This window comes from Drosophila yakuba, chromosome 2R (genome assembly GCF_016746365.2).
Source record: "Drosophila yakuba strain Tai18E2 chromosome 2R, Prin_Dyak_Tai18E2_2.1, whole genome shotgun sequence".
Classification (NCBI taxonomy): Eukaryota; Metazoa; Arthropoda; class Insecta; order Diptera; family Drosophilidae; genus Drosophila; species Drosophila yakuba.
Genome location: NC_052528.2, coordinates 5,020,619 through 5,044,607, shown reverse-complemented (window position 1 = coordinate 5,044,607; position 23,989 = coordinate 5,020,619). Strand labels below are relative to the sequence as shown.

The window sequence follows — 23,989 nt, the reverse complement described above, 5'->3', positions numbered from 1 at the left end:
TTGTGCGTACCCCAATCGCTTCTAAATTATTTCTGAATATTATTGTATTTCCAATTATCGTTAGATATGTACAACTTTTTAAACGCATTTATATTTGAAATAAGTGTATCAAGATTATTTTCCTTAGGGAAATGCATATCAGCACGAGTTTTCTGTTCAAACAACTGAATTAGAAATAGAGCTATAACAAGAGAGAGTTCCCCGACTATCTGATACTCAGCTATTGGAAGTACGAAGTAATGACTTCAACACTGACAGTTTTTGGCGGTTTGTGGGCGTTATAGAGGGCGTGGCCAAAAGTTTTTTGGCAAATCGATAGAAATTTACAAGACTAATAAAAAAAATATCAAAACATTTTTCAAAAGTGTGGGCGTAGCAGCTTTGGGCGGTTTGTGGGCGTTAGAGTGGGCTTGGCAAAAAGTTTTTTGGCAAATCAATAGAAATTTACAAGACCACTACAAAAATGAAAAAATATTAAAACATTTTTCGAAAGTGTGGGCGTGGCAGAGTGGTTAGAGTGGAAGTGGAAACATGAATCGACAAACTTGCGCTGCGTATATGTCTCTGGAGTCTGTATGCCTAATCTAAACTTTCCAGCTTTTGTAGTTCCTGAGATCTCAGCGTTCATACGGACGGACAGACGGACAGACGGACGGACAGACGGACGGACAGACGGACGGACAGACACACATGGTCAGATCAACTCGGCTATTGATCCTGATCAAGAATATATATACTTTATATGGTCGGAAACGCTTCCTTCTGCCTGTTACATACTTTTCAAAGAATCTAGTATACCCTTTTACTCTACTCTACTCTACTCTATTCATAAAGCGTCATTATAGTTTGGTTATCCACGCAGAACGTTTCCTCCTCCTAAATGAAGCTTAAATTGTTTTGTACATTTCTTGTTTTAAGCTTGGCAAAATTCAGAGCGGTTCATACAAACTCCAATGATACGGAAGCAAAAATATGTGTAAGATGTGATAAAAATTGTAACGATGACGACGATCTCTGGCACTACATTCGAATTTGTTGCCCTCGTAAAAATATGATGGCCAATGGCGGCTGTAATTTTGAGGAGCAACTTTTCCAAACAAAACTTAATTTAAGCATAAAACTCGATGACAATTCAACAGAGGCCCTATATTTCAAGAATCAAACCCTGCTTTCAACGCCGTTTTGGGATATAGATGAAATGATCGGTCTGACCAGAGATGAGTTCACGTTGTACAAGGTATAACCCAGATATATGCTATATTTTCTGTCTATTAGACAGAACAGAATAATTCAGATTAATTTCAGAACGGAACCATATATATTCACTCCGACAAGAGGCTCAAGACCAAAGAGGAATACTGTTTCTATCCCCATCAGATTTATTCGGACTTCCCAGAAACCATATGGATTCTTTTACACCAGTGGACAACAATAAACATACCAGGAACTTACGAGCGTAAGGGCATGTCTATAAAGAACACTTTCCTTTATCTCTCAGAGTTTATTTAGCCACATCAGTTTCGCTTATATGCTATATCATCACAATGGGCATTTATCTTTTAGGAAAAAAACTACGAAATGTCTTTGGAAAGTGTCTGGTGAGTTGCATATTCTGCATCTTTCTTACCTACCTTATCTGGCTTATAGATGAGTTAAGATTGATGGATGACTTCTGCTCACTTTCAGGTTAGTGGTTTAAAATATTCAATTTCATTCTAATTAATTTAAATGACACTGAATTTAAGATCTACAGGTTATATCTCGTACTTCTTTGATTTTGCCACTTATCTTTGGCTCTGTGTAATTAGCTTTTGTTTATGGAAGAAAATCACATCGGTCGATCACCAAGAACATCGCCATCAGTTCCTGTTTTACAGTATCTTTGTCTGGGGAATATCTTGTTTACCACTAGGTATAATTATATTGATGAATCATCTTTGGAAAGAGGATCTCCAGAAATGGAACTGGTTCCCCCTTGTAGGCTTTTTTTTGTGCTCGGTGGAACGTACGTCTCTATGGCAGAAGTCGCTTTAAAGCGTTACAATTTCTTACCTTTTAACTTCAATTCACAGTTTATAAGTGGTCTTCGTGGGCTTATTATCGGGGTCTTTTTCTGATCCTATGTGCGATGAATATTATTATGTCGATCTGACTATCAAACACATTAAAAAAACGAAAAAAGAGATCTCTAAATTTACACATCGACCAGATCGGACTCCAGCTTGCCTTACTGTCGATTTTCAAAAGTAAGTCCTTAAACTTGGAGCTTATGATCTGTTAATAAAATTACTACATAATTTCATTCAAGGATGATTTCATATATGCGGATATTCACCATTATGGGCGTGTCTTGGGCTCTATTACTCGTTGTGATGGTAGAATTCAAAGCCAACACTTGGAATATTTTTGTTGTACTAATCCGAGTGCTCCATCGTGGATTAGGTATCTTAATATGTGTGCTGCTTATTTTTAAGCACAGCACCTATCGCCTGCTCATTAATAAGTAAGTTCTCCTTAAATCCTTTTTTGTTTTTTCTTTAATGATATAACTATATTATAATCAGAATTCGTGGTGAGAACCCGATGCACAAATCATGTTTGATTATTGAACCAATAAAATTTAAAATTGTCTATAAATATTTTAATTTTAAAATAGTCCTTTAAAGTGAAACAATTTCTAAGCAACAAACTTGTTAATAATCAGAGCTATGATATAATTATCGATTGATAACGTCCCGGCTTGCAAAACAGTCCTAAGTGATAAGTGGATGAAAATTGTAAATAATATAATGAAAATTGAACGAATGAACAGGACTTTTAAAAGGACAATCTAGATATGTACATTTTCCTAGCAGATATGCGCTAAATGTTATTACAATGACAGGCCTACGAAATAGTTTTGCTTTGTAAAGTACAAATAATTAACTAAAGTTTGCAAGGAAGCTGTTGTTTCACTTATTTTCATAACACTTCCTTTAAAATTAAAGACACGTGTAACCGCTCTAAGGGTTTTACACTCGCATTTTATGTCCTTAGTGAAAAGCTGGACACTTCTCACCGGTTACATATGCTCCCACATCGCAAAACACTTGAAAGCAATTTACTTTTATCATTGACCAAAAATGTAAAGAACTACGAAAAATTGTGATACAAGCCAATTATTTCGGCTAATAATAAAAGCCAATTTCCTTTCTCACTTTATGAGGGGAACTACCTTTAGAGTCTGCAGTCGCTTTCTCTACGCGATCTATACTGCAGATACACAAACAACTGATGCGGGAACACTCGAGATCAACAGGAAGAAGATGCTGCTCTCAGACGAAGTTTGCGTACTATTTAGCTCGCCCAGAGAACGCGAGTCTGCTGACGTTATTTAACAGTATGTAGAGCTATTTAAGGAATGGGCCAAAAGGTGGAACCTGTCATAGCAACCACTTGGATGTGCGATGCAGAACAAGTCGTTAAGAGCCATTACCGGCTGCGAATGGTACGTGAGTAACAAGACTCTGCACAGAGATCTTGGCATACATACGGTGGAAGATCAGATCTCCCGCCATTCCAGCCGGTACAACGAAGACGGATGTCGCACAGTAAGGCGATTGAAAAGGAGACAAAATCTCTTTAATTTAACCTAAAGAACTACAATTATAATGTACTAAATTTATATATACATATATAAAACTTGGAGACAATGACGCAGCCCAAGTTTGTTGACCCATGTTGCCACGCCCACTCTAACGCCCACGAGCCGCCCCTTTTTTTATTTTTTGGCTATCGATATGCAAAATGAATGTTAAAATTTCTAGTTGCACCTCCACTAGCTGGGTAACAGGTATTTGATAGTCGAGGATCTGGACTAGAGAGTTTTTTCTTGTTTTGAAATATTATCGCATTTCCAATTATCGGTAGATTTGTAAAGCTTTTCAAACATACAAGTATTAATACATATATACAACGAGTGTACTAAGATTGTGTCCCTTAGGAAACATGCATATCAGCTCGAGCTTTCTGTTCAAAAAATTTAATTTGAAATAAAGCTATATAAATTATACAAATTATTCATAGAGCGTCAATATAGTTTGGTTATCCACGCAGAACGTTTCCTGTCCTCAAATGAAACTTAAATTGCTTGGGACATTACTTGTATTAAGCTTGGCAAAATTCGGAACGGTTTATACAGACTCTAATTATACCGAAGCGAAATCATGTGTAAAATGTGATAACAATTGTAACGATGACGACGATCTCTCGCTCTGCATTCGGATTTGTTGCCCTCGTAAAAATACTTTGGCCAATGGTGGCTGTAATTTTGAGGAGCAACTTTTCCGAACAAAACTTTATTTAAGCATAAAACTCGATGACAATTCAACAGAGGCCCTATATTTCAAGAATCAAACCCTGCTTACAACGCCGTTTTGGGATATAGATGAAATGATCGGTCTGACCAGAGATGAGTTCACGTTGTACAAGGTATAACCCAGATCTATGCTATATTTTCTGTCTATTAGACAGAACAGAATAATTCCGATTAATTTCAGAACGGAACCATATATATTCACTCCGACAAGAGGCTCAAGACCAAAGAGGAATACTGTTTCTATCCCCATCAGATTTATTCGGACTTCCCAGAAACCATATGGATTATTTTACACCAGTGGAAAACAATAAACATACCAGGAACTTACGAGCGTAAGGGCATGTCTATAAAAAAAACTTTCCTTTAACTCTTGAGATTTTTTAGTCACATCAGCTTCGCTTATATGCTATATCATCACGATCGGCATTTATCTTTTCGTAAAAGAACTACGAAATGTCTTTGGAATGTGCATAATTAGTTGCATATTCAGCATATTTAATATGTACCTTATTTGGCTTATAGATAAATTAAGATGGATTGATGACATTTGCTCACTGGCAGGTTAGTGGCCTTAAATATTCTAAGTTAAGAAAATAAATAATGAAAATAATTGGAAATTATACTGATTTTATGTTCCACAGGTTATATTTGGTACTTTTTTGATGTTGCCGCTTTTGTTTGGTTCTCCGTAACTAGCTTTTGTTTATGGAAGAAAATCACATCGGTCAAGCGCCAAGAACATCGCCATCAGTTTCTGTTTTGCAGTATCTTTGTCTGGGGCATATCTGCTATCCCAGGCGGTATCATCTTAATAATAAATCAACTTTGGGAAGAGGATCTCCAGAAATGGAACTGGTTGCCCTTAGTAGGCTTCAGTAGATGCTCGGTGGAGGGTACGTCTCTATGCAAGAAGTATTAAAATTTTTTACCTTTTAAGTTCAATTCACAGTTTATAGGTGGTCTTCGTGGACTTATTATCGGGGACCTTTTATCATCCTTAGTGCGATTAATATTATTATGTTTGTTCTGACTATCAAACACATTACAAAAACGAAGAGAGAAATCAATAACTTAACAAAACGACAAAATGGGACCACACGTTGCCTTACCGTCGATTTTCAAAAGTAAGTCCTGAAACTTGTAGCTTGTGATCCTTTAATAAAATTCCTACATCTTCCCATCCCAGGGCCATATCATATCTGCGGATCTTCGCCATTATGGGCGGATCTTGGATACTGTTCCTTGTTTCAATGCAACAACTTAATAAAAACGTATGGAAAATTGTCGTCGTACTAATTCAATGGTTCCATTTTGGTTTTGGTATCGTCATATGTGTGTTGCTTATTTTTAAGCGCAGCACCTATCGCCTGCTCTTTAATAAGTAAGTTCTCCTCAAATTCTATTTAATTCTTATAAAGTAAAACCATTTCGAAACCATTTAAGAAAATCTATCTATGTCATTTAATTTGTTAATGGTCAATAATCTATTGATAAGGTCCCGGTTCGGAAACGGTATACGAAAATAGCATTGATTTCTTTATGAAATTCACACGTACATTGGAGGGTAAATAGACATTTTTAGCATTCCGCAAGCCAATTGGCATTAGTTAAAATATATATACATATATATAAATATATAAATAAACTGTATACACTCACATCTGATCCATGTATGTAATGTACACTTTCAAAGGAATTGGAATATGTCTGAGATATGATAAGTGGATGAAAACTGTAAAATAATAAAATTAAAATTGAACGAATGAACAGAGGAATCAACTTTTAAGTGGACAATCGTTGATAACGTCGTTTATCGTATGCATTGCTTAAACAATCTGGATATGTTTTTTTCTCCTAGCAGATATTCGCTAAATGTTAATAAACAAAGACAGGCCTACGAAATAGTTTGGCTGTGTAGAGTCCAAACGTAAACCAAACCATCTGTAGTTGGAAGCTGTTGTTTTACTACCTTAATAATTAAAGGGAAGTGTAAAAAGATCTACTCTTTTTGTCACCAAATGGGTTTTATATCAAATAATGAGTTAGTCTCACATGGAAGAACTTTTTCAACTAATTTCAGCTAATGATAAATGCGATTTTTATACCCGTTAATCGTAGAGTAAAGACATTAGAATTACCCATTTCCTTCTGGCGATAAATTGATCGGGGAAGCATTCGTTCTCCAACAGGATAACGCACCATGTCACACAAGCAAATTAATCAAAATGTTTTCGTTAAAAGTTGGAGTGGAAACGCTGGATTGGACACCCCAAAGTCCAGATTTGAATATTATTGAAAATGTATGGTCGTATATAAAGCATAAGCGATCAGCTGATTTAACAAGGACAAGAGATGAAACCATTATTGAAGAACAAAATGCCTGGAAGGACATTTCAACTGATTATCTCCAAACTTTAGTTAATTCGGTACTAACACGACTCCAAAAGAATATAAATGCAAAAGGTGGTTTTATTATACCCGTTACTCGTAGAGTAATAGGGTATACTAGATTCGTTGAAAAGTATGTAACAGGCAGAAGGAAGCGTTTCCGACCATATAAAGTATATACATTCTTGATCAGGATCAATAGCCGAGTCGATTTGGCCATGTCCGTCTGTCCGTCCGTCTGTCTGTCCGTCTGTCTGTCTGTCCGTCCGTATGAACGCTGAGATCTCAGGAACAACAAAAGCTAGAAAGGTGAGATTAAGCATACAGACTCCAGAGACATAGACGCAGCGCAAGTTGGTCGATTCATGTTGCCACGCCCACTATAACGCCCACAAACCGCCTAAAACTGGCACACCCACACTTTTGAAAAATGTTTTAATTTTTTTTTCATTTTTGTTTTACTCCTGTAAATTTCTATCGATTTGCCAAAAAACTTTTTGCCACGCCCACTCTAACGCCCACAAACCGTCAAAGACTGTCAGTGTTGAAGACCTCCTTCGCACTTTCACTAGCTGAGTAACGGGTATCAGATAGTCGGGGAACTCGACTATAACGTTCTCTTTTGTTTTCATCTATTTTCTGAATTAATTGAAAAAAAAGGAAAAACATTACCATGACAAAATACTTTTGCCGACGTGTGTAGCGTTCTTTCTTGTTATAACCGCCACGACTACAACTTCGTTTTTTGAAATTGTATTATATTATTTGTCGATATGCCAAAAAGAAAGTATAATTTCCAATAGCTGATTAAACGGCATCATATGGTAAGGAACTTAAGCGTTTTCTCTTGTTTTGGAATATTATCGCATTCCCAATTATGGGTGTGTAAATATGTACAGTTTTTTAAACACACGAGTATTAATATGTGACACGAGTGTACCAAGATTGTGTCCATCACAAAACCCTCATATCAGCCCGAGTTCTCTTTTTAAAAATTAAATTAGAAATAAAGCTATACAAATTATACAAATTATTCATAGAGCGTCAATATAGTTTGGTTATCCACGCAGAACGTTTCCTGCCCTCAAATGAAACTTCAATTGCTTGGGACATTTCTTGTATTAAGCTTGGCAAAATTCGGAACGGTTTATACAGACTCTAATTATACCGAAGCGAAATCATGTGTAAAATGTGATAACAATTGTAACGATGACGACGATCTCTCGCTCTGCATTCGGATTTGTTGCCCTCGTAAAAATACTTTGGCCAATGGTGGCTGTAATTTTGAGGAGCAACTTTTCCGAACAAAACTTTATTTAAGCATAAAACTCGATGACAATTCAACAGAGGCCCTATATTTCAAGAATCAAACCCTGCTTACAACGCCGTTTTGGGATATAGATGAAATGATCGGTCTGACCAGAGATGAGTTCACGTTGTACAAGGTATAACCCAGATATATGCTATATTTTCTGTCTATTAGACAGAATAGAATAATTCCGATTAATTTCAGAACGGAACCATATATATTCACTCCGACAAGAGGCTCAAGTCCAAAGAGGAATACTGTTTCTATCCCCATCAGATTTATTCGGACTTCCCAGAAACCATATGGATTCTTTTACACGAGTGGTCATTATTAAAGATACCAGGAACTTATGAGCGTAAGGGCATGTCTATAAAGACAACTTTCCTTTAAGTCTCATAGTTTTTTTTAGTCACATCAGTTTCTCTTATATGCAATATCTTCACAATCGGCATTTATCTTTTCGTAAAAGAACTACGAAATGTCTTTGGAATGTGCCTAGTGAGTTGCATATTATGCATATTTCTTACATACCTGATCTGGCTTATAGATAAATTAAGATGGATTGATGACTTCTGCTCACTGGCAGGTTAGTGATTTAATATATTTAAATATAAGAGAAACATCAAAAATAAATTGTACCTTTATTTTTACTGAATTTGTGTTCTATAGGTTATATCTCTTTCTTCTTTGACTTTGCCTCTTCTGTTTGGCTCTCTGTAATTAGCTTTTGTTTATGGAAGCAAATCACAGGGCTCGGTCGCCCAGAACATCGCCATCAGTTTCTGTTTTGCAGTATCTTTGTCTGGGGCATATCTGCTATCCCAGGCGGTATCATCTTAATAATAAATTAACTTTGGGAAGAGGATCTCCAGAAATGGAACTGGGTTCCCTTAGTTGGCTTCATCGTGTAAACGTTTCAAAAGCTAATTTTCGAAGTTGTGGAAGAGATGCCATCCGAGCCATACTGGCGCCGAGCCAGTCTTTTTTCATAACCGCGAATTTTAAATGTAATTTTCCCTAAACCACGTTTTTTCTCTTTTGGGTAAGCGATAACAAAAAAAATTCCGAACAAATTTGGATAATCTAGCATTTATAGAGCATAAACGTAGAGCATAAAGTATATATATTCTTGATCAGGATCTATAGCCAAGTCGATCTGGCCATGTCTGTCCGTCCGTCTGTCCGTCCGTCTGTCCGTATGAACGTCGAGATCTCAGGAACTACAAAAGCTAGAAAGGTGAGATTAAGCATACAGACTCCAGAGACATAGAAGCAGCGCAAGTTTGTCGATTCATGTTGCCACGCCCATTCTAACGCACACAAACCGCCCAAAACTGCCACGCCCACACTTTTGAAAAATGTTTTGATATTTTTTAATTTTTGTATTGGTCTTGTAAATTTCTATCAATTTGCTAAAAAACTTTTTGCCACGCCCACTCTAACGCCCACAAACCGCCCAAAGCTGCCACGCCTACACTTTTGAAAAATGTTTTGATATTTTTTCATTTTTGTATTGGTGTTGTAAATTTCTATCGATTTGTCAAAAAACGTTTTGCCACGCCCACTCTAACGCCCGCAAGCCGTCAAAGACTGTCAGTGTTGAAGACCTCCTTCGCACTTTCACTAGCTGAGTAACGGGTATCAGATAGTCGGGGAACTCGACTATAGCGTTCTCTCTTGTTCAATAATGGCTTATGTCATTAGGTAATTTTACCAAACATGTTTACCTACTACAAGACCTTGGGCCAAATAAACTGCACTGTGACTGTGTAACAATAATAATAATTCTAAATTATGTATGTATGTTGTATATGATGATTGTCAGGCTGACATTCCTTGGGTATTTGAATGTATATGTCAGACGTTGAGAAACTTATTTTATGAAACAAGAAAATTCGGGTTTCTCATCGCAACACCTCCAGGCTGCCGAACTTCCTGTCCTTCCGATCTGAGATCCCTTACATCAACTTACCTTTCAGCGGTTGCTTATGGTGGCTATCACGACGTGCAACTTAGTTGCCTCACACTGGGGCAACTGCGATGAACTTTTAGATATATTAACTTCAATTAGAACATAAAAATAACTTTTCACTACCGGTAGACTAGCATCACTACCGATAATAAGTTTCCTGATCACTGCTCTAAAGTCGGGTTGCCTAGCCATTTTGCTGAGGTTAAGTTTTGGCTCTGTGGATATGTTTTTAAACACACGTGGTTGGATATAACTTCTGGTAAAAAGTTGTCCACTCAAAATTTGCACAACGGCGATTCTTGAATATCAGCAGAAAATGATCGTTTGAAGTACGCGAGCTTTAAAGGGACTCTTCCAGGCTAATATAACTAATAAAAAGATGGCAGTGAGACAACTATAGTACTGGTAGTTCGAAACATATTGTTGGTTTTAGAGCCCCCACTTTCGAAATGCTTTAACCCTTAGCTGATGAACGTTTGTTAGAACAGTAACAGTATGCCAAGTATGCACCTCATGTCAATATGATCCAAACCTTTGGGAAATTTTCCAACCGTTTCGTTGGGCTTAATCCTCCAAGCTCCAACTTTGGATTGTGCGTACCCCAATCGCTTCTAAATTATTTCTGAATATTATTGTATTTCCATTATCGGTAGAAATGTACAACTTTTCAAACGCATTTATATTTGAAATAAGTGTAGCAAGATTATTTCCCTTAGGGAACACGCATATCAGCACGAGTTTTCTGTTCAAAAAATTGGGTTCATAAAGCGTCATTATAGTTTGGTTATCCACGCAGCTCGTTTCCTGCTCCTAAATGAAACTATAATAACTATATATAACAACAAGAGAGAACGCTATAGTCGAGTTCCCCGACTATCTGATACCCGTTACTCAGATAGTGGAAGTGCGGGAAAGAGTTTTCAACGCTGACAGTTTTTGGCGGTTTGTTGGCGTTAGAGTGGGCGTGGCCAAAAGTTTTTTGGCGAATAGATAGAAATTTACAAGACTAATACAAAAATGAAAAAATATCAAAACATTTTTCAAAAGTGTGGGCGTGGCAGCTTTGGGCGGTTTGTGGGCGTTAGAGTGGGCGTGGCAACATGAATCGACAAACTTGCGCTGCTTCTATGTCTTGGGAGTCTGTATGCTTAATCTCAACTTTCTAGCTTTTGTTGTTCCTGAGATCTCAGCGTTCATACGGACGGACAGACAGACAGACGGACAGACAGACGGACGGACAGACGGACATGGCCAGATCGACTCGACTATTGATCCTGATCAAGAATATATATACTTTATATGGTCGGAAACGCTTCCTTCTGCCTGTTACATACTTTTCAACGAATCTAGTATACCCTTTTACTCTACGAGTAACGGGTATAATAAACATACCAGGAGGGCATGTCGATAAAGAACACTTTCCTTTAACTTTTTTAAGTCAAATCAGTTTCGCTTATATGCTATATAATCACATTGGGCATTTATCTTTTAGTAAAAAAACAAGAGAGAACGCTATAGTCGAGTTCCCCGACTATCTGATACCCGTTACTCAAGTGCGAAGGAGTGTCTTCAACTCTGACAGTTTTTGGCGGTTTGTGGGCGTTGGAGTGGGCGTGGCAAAATGTGTTTTGGCAAATTGATAGAAATTTACAAGACTAATACAAAAATGAAAAAATATCAAAACATTTTTCAAAAGTGTGGGCGTGGCAGCTTTGGGCGGTTTGTGGGCGTTAGAGTGGGCGTGGCAAAAAGTTTTTTAGCAAATCGATAGAAATTAACAAGACCAATACAAAAATTAAAAAATATCAAAATATTTTTCAAAAGTGTGGGCGTGTCAGTTTTGGGCGGTTTGTGGGCGTTAGAGTGGGCGTGGCAACATGAATCGACAAACTTGCGCTGCTTCTATGTCTCTGGAGTCTGTATGCTTAATCTCACCTTTCTAGCTTTTGTAGTTCCTGAGATCTCGACGTTCATACCGACGGACAGACGGACGGACAGACATGGCCAGATCGACTCGGCTATTGATCCTGATCAAGAATATATATACTTTATATGGTCGGAAACGCTTCCTTCTGCCTGTTACATACTTTTCAACGAATCTAGTATACCCTTTTACTCTACGAGTAGCGGGTATAACTACGAAATGTCTTTGGAAAGTGTCTGGTGAGTTGCATATTCTGCATCTTTCTTACCTACCTTATCTGGCTTATAGATGAGTTAAGATTGATGGATGACTTCTGCTCACTTGCAGGTTAGTGGTTTAAAATATTCAATTTCATTCTAATTAATTTAAATGACACTGAAAATCACATCGGTCGATCACCAAGAACATCGCCATCAGTTCCTGTTTTACAGTATCTTTGTCTGGGGAATATCTTGTATAACACTAGGTATAATTATATTGATGAATCATCTTTGGAAAGAGGATCTCCAGAAATGGAACTGGTTCCCCCTTGTAGGCTTTTTTTTGTGCTCGGTGGAACGTACGTCTCTATGGCAGAAGTCGCTTTAAAGCGTTACAATTTATTACCTTTTAACTTCAATTCATAGTTTATAAGTGGTCTTCGTGGGCTTATTATCGGGGTCTTTTTCTGATCCTATGTGCGATGCGAGTGCTCCATCGTGGATTAGGTATCTTAATATGTGTGCTGCTTATTTTTAAGCACAGCACCTATCGCCTGCTCATTAATAAGTAAGTTCTCCTTAAATCTTTTTTTTGTTTTTTCTTTAATGATATAACTATATTATAATCAGAATTCGTGGTGAGAGCCCGATGCACAAATCATGTTTGATTATTGAACCAATAAAATTTAAAATTGTCTATAAATATTATAATTTTAAAATAGTCCTTTAAAGTGAAACAATTTCTAAGCAACAAACTTGTTAATAATCAGAGCTATGATATAATTATCGATTGATAACGTCCCGGCTTGCAAAACAGTCCTAAGTGATAAGTGGATGAAAATTGTAAATAATATAATGAAAATTGAACGAATGAACAGGACTTTTAAAAGGACAATCTAGATATGTACATTTTCCTAGCAGATATGCGCTAAATGTTATTACAATGACAGGCCTACGAAATAGTTTTGCTTTGTAAAGTACAAATAATTAACTAAAGTTTGCAAGGAAGCTGTTGTTTCACTTATTTTCATAACACTTCCTTTAAAATTAAAGACACGTGTAACCGCTCTAAGGGTTTTACACTCACATTTTATGTCCTTAGTGAAAAGCTGGACACTTCTCACCGGTTACATATGCTCCCACATCGAAAACAAGCAATTTACTTTTATCATTGACCAAAAATATCAAGAACCACGAAAAATTGTGATAAAAGCCAATTATTTCGGCTAATGATAAAAGCCAATTTCCTTTTTCACTTTATGAGGGAACTACCTTTAGAGTCTGCAGTCGCTTTCTCTACGCGATCTATACTGCAGATACACAAACAACTGATGCGGGAACACTCGAGATCAACAGGAAGAAGATGCTGCTGGCCACTTTCTCAGACGAAGTTTGCGTTCTATTTAGCTCGCCCAGAGAACGCGAGTCTGCTGACGTTATTTAACAGTATGTAGAGCTATTTAAGGAATGGGCCAAAAGGTGGAACCTGTCATAGCAACCACTTGGATGTGCGATGCAGAACAAGTCGTTAAGAGCCATTACCGGCTGCGAATGGTACGTGAGTAACAAGACTCTGCACAGAGATCTTGGCATACATACGGTGGAAGATCAGATCTCCCGCCATTCCAGCCGGTACAACGAAGACGGATGTCGCACAGTAAGGCGATTGAAAAGGAGACAAAATCTCTTTAATTTAACCTAAAGAACTACAATTATAATGTACTAAATTTATATATACATATATAAAACTTGGAGACAATGACGCAGCCCAAGTTTGTTGACCCATGTTGCCACGCCCACTCTAACGCCCACGAGCCGCCCCTTTTTTTATTTTTTGGCTATCGATATGCAAAATGAATGTTAAAATTTCTAGTTGCACCTCCACTAGCTGGGTAACAGGTATTTGATAGTCGAGGATCTGGACTAGAGAGTTTTTTCTTGTTTTGAAATATTATCGCATTTCCAATTATCGGTAGATTTGTAAAGCTTTTTAAACATACAAGTATTAATACATATATACAACGAGTGTACTAAGATTGTGTCCCTTAGGGAACATGCATATCAGCTCGAGCTTTCTGTTCAAAAAATTTAATTTGAAATAAAGCTATATAAATTATACAAATTATTCATAGAGCGTCAATATAGTTTGGTTATCCACGCAGAACGTTTCCTGCCCTCAAATGAAACTTAAATTGCTTGGGACATTTCTTGTATTAAGCTTGGCAAAATTCGGAGCGGTTTATACAGACTCTAATTATACCGAAGCGAAATCATGTGTAAAATGTGATAATAATTGTAACGATGACGACGATCTATGGCACTGCATTCGAATTTGTTGCCCTCGTAAAAATACTATGGCCAATGGCGGTTGTAGTTTTGAGGAACAACTCTTCCGAACAAAACTTAATTTAAACATAAAACTCGATGACAATTCGACAGAGACCCTATATTTCAACAACCAAACCCTGCTTACAACGCCGTTTTGGGATATAGATGAAATGATCGGTCTGAGCAGAGATGAGTACACGTTGTACAAGGTATAACCCAGATCTATGCTATATTTTCCTGTCTATTAGACAGAACAGAATAATTCCGATTATTTTCAGAACGGAACCATATATATTCACTCCGACAAGAGGCTCAAGTCCAAAGAGGAATACTGTTTCTATCCCCATCAGATTTATTCGGACTTCCCAGAAACCATATGGATTGTTTTACACGAGTGGTCATCGATAGCGATACCAGGAGCTTACGTGCGTAAGGCAATGTCTATAAAGAAAACTTTCCGTAAAATCTTTAATTCTCAGAGTTTTCTTTAGTCACATCAGTTTCTCTTATATGCTATATCTTAACAATTGGCATTTATCTTTTCGTAAAAGAACTACGAAATGTCTTTGGAATGTGCCTAGTGAGTTGCATATTCAGCATATTTCTTGCCTACCTGATCTGGCTTATAGATGAATTAAGATTGATAGATAACTTTTGCTCACTGGCAGGTTAGTGGTTTAATGTATTTTATTTATAAATATTATATTTAAATATAAAATAAGCATAAAAATAAATTGTACCTTTATTTTTACTGAATTTGTGTTCTACAGGTTATATCTCGTACTTCATTGATTGTGCCTCTTATCTTTGGCTATCTGTAAATAGCTTTTGTTTATGGAAGAAAATCTCATCGGTCGATCGCCAAGAACATCGCCATCAGTTTCTGTTTTACAGTATCTTTGTCTGGGGCATATCTGCTATTCCACTAGGTATAATCTTATGGATGAATCAACAGTGGGAAGAGGATCTTCAAAAATGGAACTGGTTACCTTTAGTTGGCTTTAGTAGATGCTCAGTGGAGGGTACGTCTCTATGGGCGAAGTATTTTTAAAGTATTAACCTTTCTTACCTTTTAACTTCAATTTACAGTTTATAAGCTAGCATCCTGGGTTTATTATCTTGGACCCTTTACGATCCTTAGTGCGATAAATATTATTATGTTTGTTCTGACTATCAAACAAATTAAAAAAACGAAAAGGGAAATCAATAAGTTAACAATACGACCAGATCGTACCCCAGCTTGCCTTGCCGTCGATTTTCAAAAGTAAGTGCTTTAACCTTCGAGCTTATGATCCTTAAATATATTACTACATTTTCTCATCCAAGGACTCTATCATATCTGCGGATCTTCGCTATTATGGGCGGATCGTGGATATTATTCCTAGTTTCGGTTATAGAATTGAATAGCATCATTTGGAATATTTTCGTTATACTAATCCGAGGGCTCCATTGTGGTTTTGGTATATTAATATGTGTGCTGCTTATTTTTAAGCGCAGCACCTTTCGCCTGCTCATTAATAAGTAAGTTATCGCCAAATCCGTATTATCTTATCATACCTGTTATTCGTAGAGTAAAAGTGTATACTGGATTTGTTGAAAAGTATGTAACAGGCAGAAGGAAGCGCTTCCGACCATATAATGTAAATATATTCTTGATCGGGATCAATAGCCGAGTCGATCTGGCTATGTCCGTCCGTCTATCCGGCCATATGAACGCCGAGATCGCAGAAACTCTAAATGCTAGAAAGTTGAGATTAAGCATACAGACTCCAGAGACATAGACGCAGCGCAAGTGTGTTGACCCATGTTGCCACGCCCACAAACCGCCCAAAACTGCCACGCCAACACTTGTAAAAATGTTTTGATATTTTTTTTGTTTATGTCTTGTAAATTGCTGTCGACTTGCCAAAAAACTTTTTGATTAATAAGGTCCCGCTTTGCAAAACGGACGGTACATTGGCGAAAAGGATTGATTTCCACTTAGCTCTTTTTTTTATGTAACATTCACACCTACATTGAATGGTAAATATATTATATACACTTAGCATTCTGCAAGCCAATCGGCATTAGTTTTAATACTCTGTTATAATTAAACTGTATACACTTCACTTAAATTATAATTTAAATTGATCGAATGAACAGCACTATTAAGTGGACAATTATTGGAGGCATTGCTTAAACGGTTGTGATTCTCCTAGCAGGTTATTGCAAAAACAGACAAATTATTTTGTCTCTATAGGGTACCAAGTTCCAGTGTTGGTTAAAAATAAATTTACTTCAGCTTGCAAGGAAGCTGTTGTTTTACTTTTTACATAACAGTAACTGTTTAATAAAAGGGACGTTTGTCTAAACTGTCACCGAATGTGTGATATATATTTTATCATATGGAACTTTGACATTTTATGTCTCTAGTGAACACCTGGACACTTTTCTCGACGTTTACATGTGCTCCCACGACGAAAAACAATTGAAAGCAATTTACTTTTATCATTGACATCAAGAACCACGGAAAATTGTGAGAAAAGCCAATTATTTCGGCTAATGATAAAAATGCCAATTTCCTTTTTCACTTTATGAGGGAACTACCTTTAGAGTCTGCAGTCGCTTTCTCTACGCGATCTATACTGCAGATACACAAACAACTGATGCGGGAACACTCGAGATCAACAGGAAGAAGATGCTGCTGGCCACTTTCTCAGACGAAGTTTGCGTTCTATTTAGCTCGCCCAGAGAACGCGAGTCTGCTGACGTTATTTAACAGTATGTAGAGCTATTTAAGGAATGGGCCAAAAGGTGGAACCTGTCATAGCAACCACTTGGATGTGCGATGCAGAACAAGTCGTTAAGAGCCATTACCGGCTGCGAATGGTACGTGAGTAACAAGACTCTGCACAGAGATCTTGGCATACATACGGTGGAAGATCAGATCTCCCGCCATTCCAGCCGGTACAACGAAGACGGATGTCGCACAGTAAGGCAATTGAAAAGGAGACAAAATCTCTTTAATTTAACCTAAAGAACTACAATTATAATGTACTAAATTTATATATACATATATAAAACTTGGAGACAATGACGCAGCCCAAGTTTGTTGACCCATGTTGCCACGCCCACTCTAACGCCCTCAAGCCGCCAATTATCGGTAGATTTGCACATAATATGTGCAACGAGTGTACCCAGATTGTATCCCTAAGGGAACACGGATATCAGCACGAGTTCTCTGTTGAAAAAATTTGATTAGAAATAAAGCTAAGCAAATAATAAAAATTATTCATAAAGCGTCAATATAGTTTGGTTATCCACGCAGAACGTTTCCTGCCCTCAAATGAAACTTAAATTGCTTGGGACATTTCTTGTATTAAGCTTGGCAAAATTCGGAGCGGTTTATACAGACTCTAATTATACCGAATCGAAATCATGTGTAAAATGTGATAACAATTGTAACGATGACGACGATCTCTGGCACTGCATTCGAATTTGTTGCCCTCGTAAAGATATGATGGCCAATGGCGGTTGTAGTTTTAAGGAACAACTCTTCCGAACAAAACTTAATTTAAACATAAAACTCGATGACAATTCGACAGAGACCCTATATTTCAACAACCAAACCCTGCTTACAACGCCGTTTTGGGATATAGATGAAATGATCGGTCTGACCAGAGATGAGTACACGTTGTACAAGGTATAACCCAGATATATGCTATATATTTCTGTCTATTAGACAGAACAGAATAATTCCGATTAATTTCAGAACGGAACCATATATATTCACTCCGACAAGAGGCTCAAGTCCAAAGAGGAATACTGTTTCTATCCCCATCAGATTTATTCGGACTTCCCAGAAACCATATGGATTCTTTTACACGAGTGGTCATTATTAAAGATACCAGGAACTTATGAGCGTAAGGGCATGTCTATAAAGACAACTTTCCTTTAAGTCTCATAGTCTTTTTAGTCACATCAGTTTCTCTTATATGCAATATCTTCACAATCGGCATTTATCTTTTCGTAAAAGAACTACGAAATGTCTTTGGAATGTGCCTAGTGAGTTGCATATTCTGCATATTTCTTACATACCTGATCTGGCTTATAGATAAATTAAGATGGATTGATGACTTCTGCTCACTGGCAGGTTAGTGATTTAATATATTTAAATATAAGAGAAACATCAAAAATAAATTTTACCTTTATTTTTACTGAATTTGTGTTCTACAGGTTATATCTCTTACTTCTTTGACTTTGCCTCTTCTGTTTGGCTCTCTGTAATTAGCTTTTGTTTATGGAAGCAAATCACAGGGCTCGGTCGCCAAGAACATCGCCATCAGTTTCTGTTATACAGTATCTTTGTCTGGGGCATTTCTACCATCCCACTCGGTATCATCTTTTTGATAAATCAACTTTGGGAAAAGGATCTCCAGAAATGGAACTGGTTACCCTTAGTAGGCTTCAGTAGATGCTCGGTGGAGGGTACGTCTCTATGCCAGAAGACGTTTTAAAGTTTTAACCTATCACACCTTTTATTTCCAATTCACAGTCTATAAGTGGTCGTCCTGGGTTTATTACCTGGGGCCTTCTATTACTATTTGTATCATTAATATTATTATATTCGTTCTGACCATCAAACACATTAAAAAAACGAAAAGAGAAATCAATAAGTTAACGCATCGACCAGATGGAACCACAATGTGCCTTACTGTCGATTTTCATAAGTAAGTTCTTTAACCTTGGAGCTTATAATCCTTTATTATAATTAGTACATCTTCTCATTCAAGGACCCTATTATATCTTCGGATCTTCGCCATTATGGGCGGATCTTGGATACTGTTCTACGTTTCGATGCTAGAATTGAATTCCAAATTTTGGAATATTTTCGTTATACTAATTCGAGTGCTCCATCGTGGTTTTGGTATCTTAATATGTCTGTTGCTCTTTTTTAAGCGCAGCACCTATCGCCTGTTCATTAATAAGTAAGTTCTCCTCAAATTATATTTTTTCTTTAATGACATAAGTATATTATAATCAGAATTCGTGGTGAGAACTTTTAACACAGCCCGATGCACAAATCATGTTTGATTATTGATGAACCAATGTTATTCAACACTGTCTACAAATATTTTAATTTTAAAATAGGCTTATAAAGTGAAACAATTTTTATTTTATTCAAAATAATAATGATTTACAATTTTTATATAAGTTAAAAGCTTCGAGAAAGTCTATAGGTCATGTTAATAATCAGGGCTATGATGTAGTTATCGATTGATAATATCTGGGTTGCAAAACGATCAATGGCGAAAAAGGAATTTATTCCACTTAACTCTTTTTATACACATTACTGGTAGAGTAAAAGGGTATACTTGATTCGTTTGTGATATGTTATTTTTCTGCAGATATGCGCTAGAAGATAATTTACACAGCCAAACTATTTCGTAGGTCTGTCTTTGTTGAGTCCAAATACATAAACTGTGATTTGCTGTTGGAAGCTGTCGTTTTACTACTTTTATAATTAAAGCGAAGTGGAAAAAGCTTTAAACTGTGTGACACCAAATGGGTTTTATATCAAATTATGGGATATATTTATATTTTACAACTTTACACTTTTCTACATCGAAAAATAATGGAAAGCAATTTACTTTTATCATTTCCCAAATAATACCCCAATTACATCAAGAGCCACAACACTTTTATTTCGGCTAATGATAAATGCGAATTTTATATATTTATATTATTCACTCCGACAAGGAGCTCAAGACCAAAGAGGAATACTGTTTCTATCCTCATCAGATTTATTCGGACTTCGGATTGTTTTACACGAGTGGTCATCGATAGCGATACCAGGACCGTAAGGCAATGTCTATAAAGAAAACTTTCTATCATATCTGCGGATCTTCGCTATTATTGACGCATCGTGGATATTATACCTAGTTTCGGTTATAGAATTGAATAGCATCATTTGGAGCAGCACCTTTCGCCTGCTCATTAACAAGTAAGTTATCGCCAAATCCGTATTATCTTATCATACCCGTTATTCGTAGAGTAAAAGTGTATACTGGATTTGTTGAAAAGTATGTAACAGGCAGAAGGAAGCGCTTCCGACCATATAATGTAAATATATTCTTGATCGGGATCAATAGCCGAGTCGATCTGGCTATATCCGTCCGTCTATCCGGCCATATGAACGCCGAGATCGCAGAAACTCTAAATGCTAGAAAGATGAGATTAAGCATACAGACTCCAGAGACATTGACGCAGCGCAAGTTTGTTAACCCATGTTGCCACGCCCACAAACCGCCCAAAACTGCCACGCCAACACTTGTAAAAATGTTTTGATATTTTTTTTGTTTATGTCTTGTAAATTGCTGTCGACTTGCCAAAAAACTTTTTGATTAATAAGGTCCCGCTTTGCAAAACGGACGGTACATTGGCGAAAAGGATTGATTTCCACTTAGCTCTTTTTTTTATGTAACATTCACACCTACATTGAATGGTAAATATATTATATACACTTAGCATTCTGCAAGCCAATCGGCATTAGTTTTAATACTCTGTTATAATTAAACTGTATACAATTCACTTAAATTATAATTTAAATTGATCGAATGAACAGCACTATTATGTGAAAAACAAGAGAGAACGCTATAGTCGAGTTCCCTGACTATCTGACACCTGTTACTCAGCTAGTGGAAGGGAGAAGGAGAGTCTTAAACACAGTTTTTGGCGGTTTGTAGGCGTTAGAGTGGGCGTGGCAAAAAGTTTTTTGGCAAATCGATAGAAATTTACAAAACCAATACAAAAATGAAAAAATATCAAAACATTTTTCAAAAGTGTGGGCGTGGCAGTTTTGGGCGGTTTGTGGGCGTTAGAGTGGGCGTGGCAACATGAATCGACATACTTGCGCTGCGTCTATGTCTCTGGAGTCTGTATGCTTAATCTCAACTTTTGTAGTTCCTGAGATCACAGCGTTCATACGGACGGACAGACGGACGGACATGGCCAAATCGACTCGGCTATTGATCCTGATCAAGAATATATATACTTTATATGGTCGGAAACGCTTCCTTCTGCCTGTTACATACTTTTCAACGAATCTAGTATACCTTTTTACTCTACGAGTAACGGGTATGATTATTTGAGGCATTGCTTAAACGGTTGTGATTCTCCTAGCAGGTTATTGCAAAAACAGACAAATTATTTTGGCTCTATAGGGTACCAAGTACCCGTGTTGGTTAAAAATAAATTTACTTCAGCTTGCAAGGAAGCTGTTGTTTTACTTTTTACATAACACTAACTGTTTAATAAAAGGAACGTTTGTCTAAACTGTTTGTCACCGAATGTGTGAAATATATATATTGTCATATGGAACTTTGACATTTTATGTCTCTAGTGAACACCTGGACACTTTTCTCGACGTTTACATGTGCTCCCACAACGAAAATCAATTGAAAGCAATTTGTTTATATCATTTCCCAAAAAATTGCCCCAAAATAGCGAGAACCGCGGCACATTGTCATTTATTTCGGCTAATGATAAATGCGAATTTCTTTCTTCGCTTTCGTTTGCATTGAACTGGAAATATATTTTGGCAGGCAAGTGAATAAATAAAATTGCCGGCAAAATTTATTTGGAGAAGGTCAAAGTCGACTTACCTGGCCATGTTACGTCCTTGCAAGCTTTCTACTGCTTGTCCTTCGTTGTGTTCGCAGTTCCAAGTGAAATCTACATGCAGGATGACGATGGTGCTCTGCTTTCTGCTCCCGCTCCTTTTTATCCTGCTCCCTATTCAGCTGCCGACTTTGTCCCAATATCCAGACGGACGGCAGCCACTTAGATCGTTTGTCCCTGTCTTTTGGACCTGCTCCTTTCTCTTTCTTATGCTCAGATGGTTGATTGAGTTTGAGATTTATGCCTTAAGTGGTGCTGGGGGATTTGTTATCTTGTCCTTTTTGGCCTGGCCTATACGCATATCGTTTGTTTGCCTTGCTTTCCTTGCCGTAGCTCTGATTCCGCTAAAAATGGTAGAATAAGAACAGTTTTATAGTTGATGATGATGCTGATGCAGATGATGATGATGATGCTCTGCGGTTCCCTTTTTGCTTTCAATTTACATAAGCAGCAGCATCATTAATATTGCAAATGTGTGTGTGGGGTGCACGGATAAAAATAATGATGTAATACTAACTTTTCAATTCAAATAAGAGATATTGTATTGATACCTATACCTACAAAAATACATTTAAAATTAATTAGAAAAATATTTTATTATTCTTATATTTCAAAGGAAATTCTACCTATATTCTGTATATCCTGGCTTCAAATTCGATAAATTAGTTAAATATCCAAAAGGTGTTGTTGAGCTCTTGAAATTGCACCTATGTAGGCTTTTGTTCAATTATCCCCGTTTAATGAATTAATCTTATTTTTTCGGTGTCTATGCGTGCCTGTTTTTGTTTTCTTTTCAGTTCGCTTTGAGCACTTCTGTAATTTCATTTCCATCCTTAACAAATTTAGCTTGTTGTAGACATTTATCATACGCCCTGTGTGCCATGCGTTCTTCCCACCATAAATCACTCACCTTTGCCCAACTCCCGCTTCCCTTTGGGACTCCAATTCTCCAAATAAAAATGACCAAATGCAATTATAATACGCCATCCAAACAACTTTTAATGCCAACTGACAGCTGCCCAAAGTCTGCTCATTGAAATCGTTGTGTGTTGTTTTATGTTTCGGGCCAAATGGTATGGATTGTGCGCTGATTGATTGTTTAGGCCGGATTGTCCAGCTTAAAGAAGGTGGTTTTGGAAGAACAAGATTTTTAAAACTTGAAAGCTAGAATCGTCCACCAATTAGTTTTTAGAGCACGTTCAGTTTTAAAAATAGGTAATTTAAATACTTTGGAGATGAAAAATTTAAACATTTTTTTTACCTTACAGCATTGTTTTTCCACGTTTTCCACCTTTAAGAATTTAAAATATTTAGTTCCCTGTATGAGTAATTGGCTCTGATTGCGTGGCGCGGGTTTCGGGGGTTCAGGGTCCAGAGTCCCAAGTCCGCAGGAGTTTAGGTGTTTCAAAAAGCACAACTTATGTAAAACCAATGTTGCAGCACTCAAAAACAAGAACGGGCCCCATATAAACAGAAGATGTACTATAGAAAGCCCAAAAAACACGCCCATTAACGCCCATAACTCTTTTATGGCTGCCCCGCCCCCTGTTTGTGTCCCCAGAGAAAAGGCTCGATTAGGGGGCAGTGGAAGGGGGCGTGTACTATCAGCTGTTTTCCATTATGACTTCAGCGGAAATACACAAGCAAGTGGAAAACAGTCGAGGAAAAGCGGAAGCAAAAAAAACCGCCAGTGGTGGTGCAAACACAGTAACACACTAAGGCACATGAAAGCCCGTTTACACACGCAAGGCGATAAAAATAAAGCGAAGTCCACGAAACGAAAGGCAAAAATTGGAACTAAATGCGTATACGTAATGTGATACAACCCACCCACAAAAAATAAGAACTACAG

At 37.2% G+C, this 23,989-nt stretch overlaps 5 protein-coding genes across 6 annotated transcripts in view; 4 read left to right on the top strand and 1 right to left on the bottom strand.

Moving 5' to 3' along the window:
• Window positions 1-23,989, bottom strand: part of LOC6529368 — an 86,129-nt gene that overhangs the window by 59,496 nt on the left and 2,644 nt on the right. The window contains exon 2 of the mRNA XM_015196822.2: window positions 22,122-22,481. The gene's annotated coding sequence lies outside the window, so the exon portion shown is untranslated. The remainder of the gene's footprint in view (window positions 1-22,121; window positions 22,482-23,989) is intronic.
• LOC26535088 (probable G-protein coupled receptor Mth-like 7) lies at window positions 860-5,804 on the top strand. Of its 2 annotated transcripts, none has more exons than XM_039372005.2 (6): window positions 860-1,237; window positions 1,306-1,456; window positions 4,742-4,918; window positions 4,999-5,250; window positions 5,307-5,481; window positions 5,544-5,804. In XM_039372005.2, exons 1-6 carry the CDS (start codon window positions 881-883, stop codon window positions 5,740-5,742), a joined length of 1,311 nt encoding a protein of 436 aa, XP_039227939.1. In that variant the 5' UTR covers window positions 860-880; the 3' UTR covers window positions 5,743-5,804. The 2 variants fall into 2 exon arrangements, with proteins under 2 accessions (XP_039227939.1, XP_039227938.1); XM_039372004.2 differs by lacking the exons at window positions 860-1,237; window positions 1,306-1,456 and adding exons at window positions 4,073-4,470; window positions 4,539-4,689.
• On the top strand, window positions 7,460-9,117 carry LOC26536283 (probable G-protein coupled receptor Mth-like 12). Its single transcript, XM_043206895.1, has 5 exons — window positions 7,460-7,569; window positions 7,816-8,190; window positions 8,259-8,409; window positions 8,464-8,640; window positions 8,724-9,117. Exons 1-5 carry the CDS (start codon window positions 7,567-7,569, stop codon window positions 8,903-8,905), a joined length of 888 nt encoding a protein of 295 aa, XP_043062830.1. The 5' UTR covers window positions 7,460-7,566; the 3' UTR covers window positions 8,906-9,117.
• LOC26534727 (probable G-protein coupled receptor Mth-like 12) lies at window positions 12,146-16,096 on the top strand. Its single transcript, XM_015197349.3, has 6 exons — window positions 12,146-14,687; window positions 14,757-14,907; window positions 14,970-15,146; window positions 15,249-15,500; window positions 15,568-15,742; window positions 15,805-16,096. Exons 1-6 carry the CDS (start codon window positions 14,331-14,333, stop codon window positions 16,001-16,003), a joined length of 1,311 nt encoding a protein of 436 aa, XP_015052835.3. The 5' UTR covers window positions 12,146-14,330; the 3' UTR covers window positions 16,004-16,096.
• Window positions 16,345-20,711, top strand: LOC6529367 (probable G-protein coupled receptor Mth-like 7). The gene is made up of 6 exons (XM_039372006.2): window positions 16,345-18,160; window positions 18,230-18,380; window positions 18,434-18,610; window positions 18,694-18,945; window positions 19,013-19,187; window positions 19,251-20,711. Exons 1-6 carry the CDS (start codon window positions 17,804-17,806, stop codon window positions 19,447-19,449), a joined length of 1,311 nt encoding a protein of 436 aa, XP_039227940.1. The 5' UTR covers window positions 16,345-17,803; the 3' UTR covers window positions 19,450-20,711.

Bases quoted from the DNA above. Each gene is read 5' to 3' on its own strand.
- LOC26534727 (XM_015197349.3), top strand. From the start codon at position 14,331: ATGAAACTTAAATTGCTTGGGACATTTCTTGTATTAAGCTTGGCAAAA. The intron at 15,147-15,248 runs GTTAGTGGTTTA...TGTGTTCTACAG, and splicing joins TAACTTTTGCTCACTGGCAG to GTTATATCTCGTACTTCATT. The intron at 15,743-15,804 runs GTAAGTGCTTTA...TTCTCATCCAAG, and splicing joins CTTGCCGTCGATTTTCAAAA to GACTCTATCATATCTGCGGA.
- LOC26536283 (XM_043206895.1), top strand. The intron at 8,410-8,463 runs GTAAGGGCATGT...AGTTTTTTTTAG, and splicing joins GATACCAGGAACTTATGAGC to TCACATCAGTTTCTCTTATA. The intron at 8,641-8,723 runs GTTAGTGATTTA...TGTGTTCTATAG, and splicing joins TGACTTCTGCTCACTGGCAG to GTTATATCTCTTTCTTCTTT.
- LOC6529367 (XM_039372006.2), top strand. From the start codon at position 17,804: ATGAAACTTAAATTGCTTGGGACATTTCTTGTATTAAGCTTGGCAAAA. The intron at 18,611-18,693 runs GTTAGTGATTTA...TGTGTTCTACAG, and splicing joins TGACTTCTGCTCACTGGCAG to GTTATATCTCTTACTTCTTT. The intron at 18,946-19,012 runs GTACGTCTCTAT...TCCAATTCACAG, and splicing joins CAGTAGATGCTCGGTGGAGG to TCTATAAGTGGTCGTCCTGG.
- LOC26535088 (XM_039372005.2), top strand. From the start codon at position 881: ATGAAGCTTAAATTGTTTTGTACATTTCTTGTTTTAAGCTTGGCAAAA. The intron at 4,919-4,998 runs GTTAGTGGCCTT...TATGTTCCACAG, and splicing joins TGACATTTGCTCACTGGCAG to GTTATATTTGGTACTTTTTT. The intron at 5,251-5,306 runs GTACGTCTCTAT...TTCAATTCACAG, and splicing joins CAGTAGATGCTCGGTGGAGG to TTTATAGGTGGTCTTCGTGG.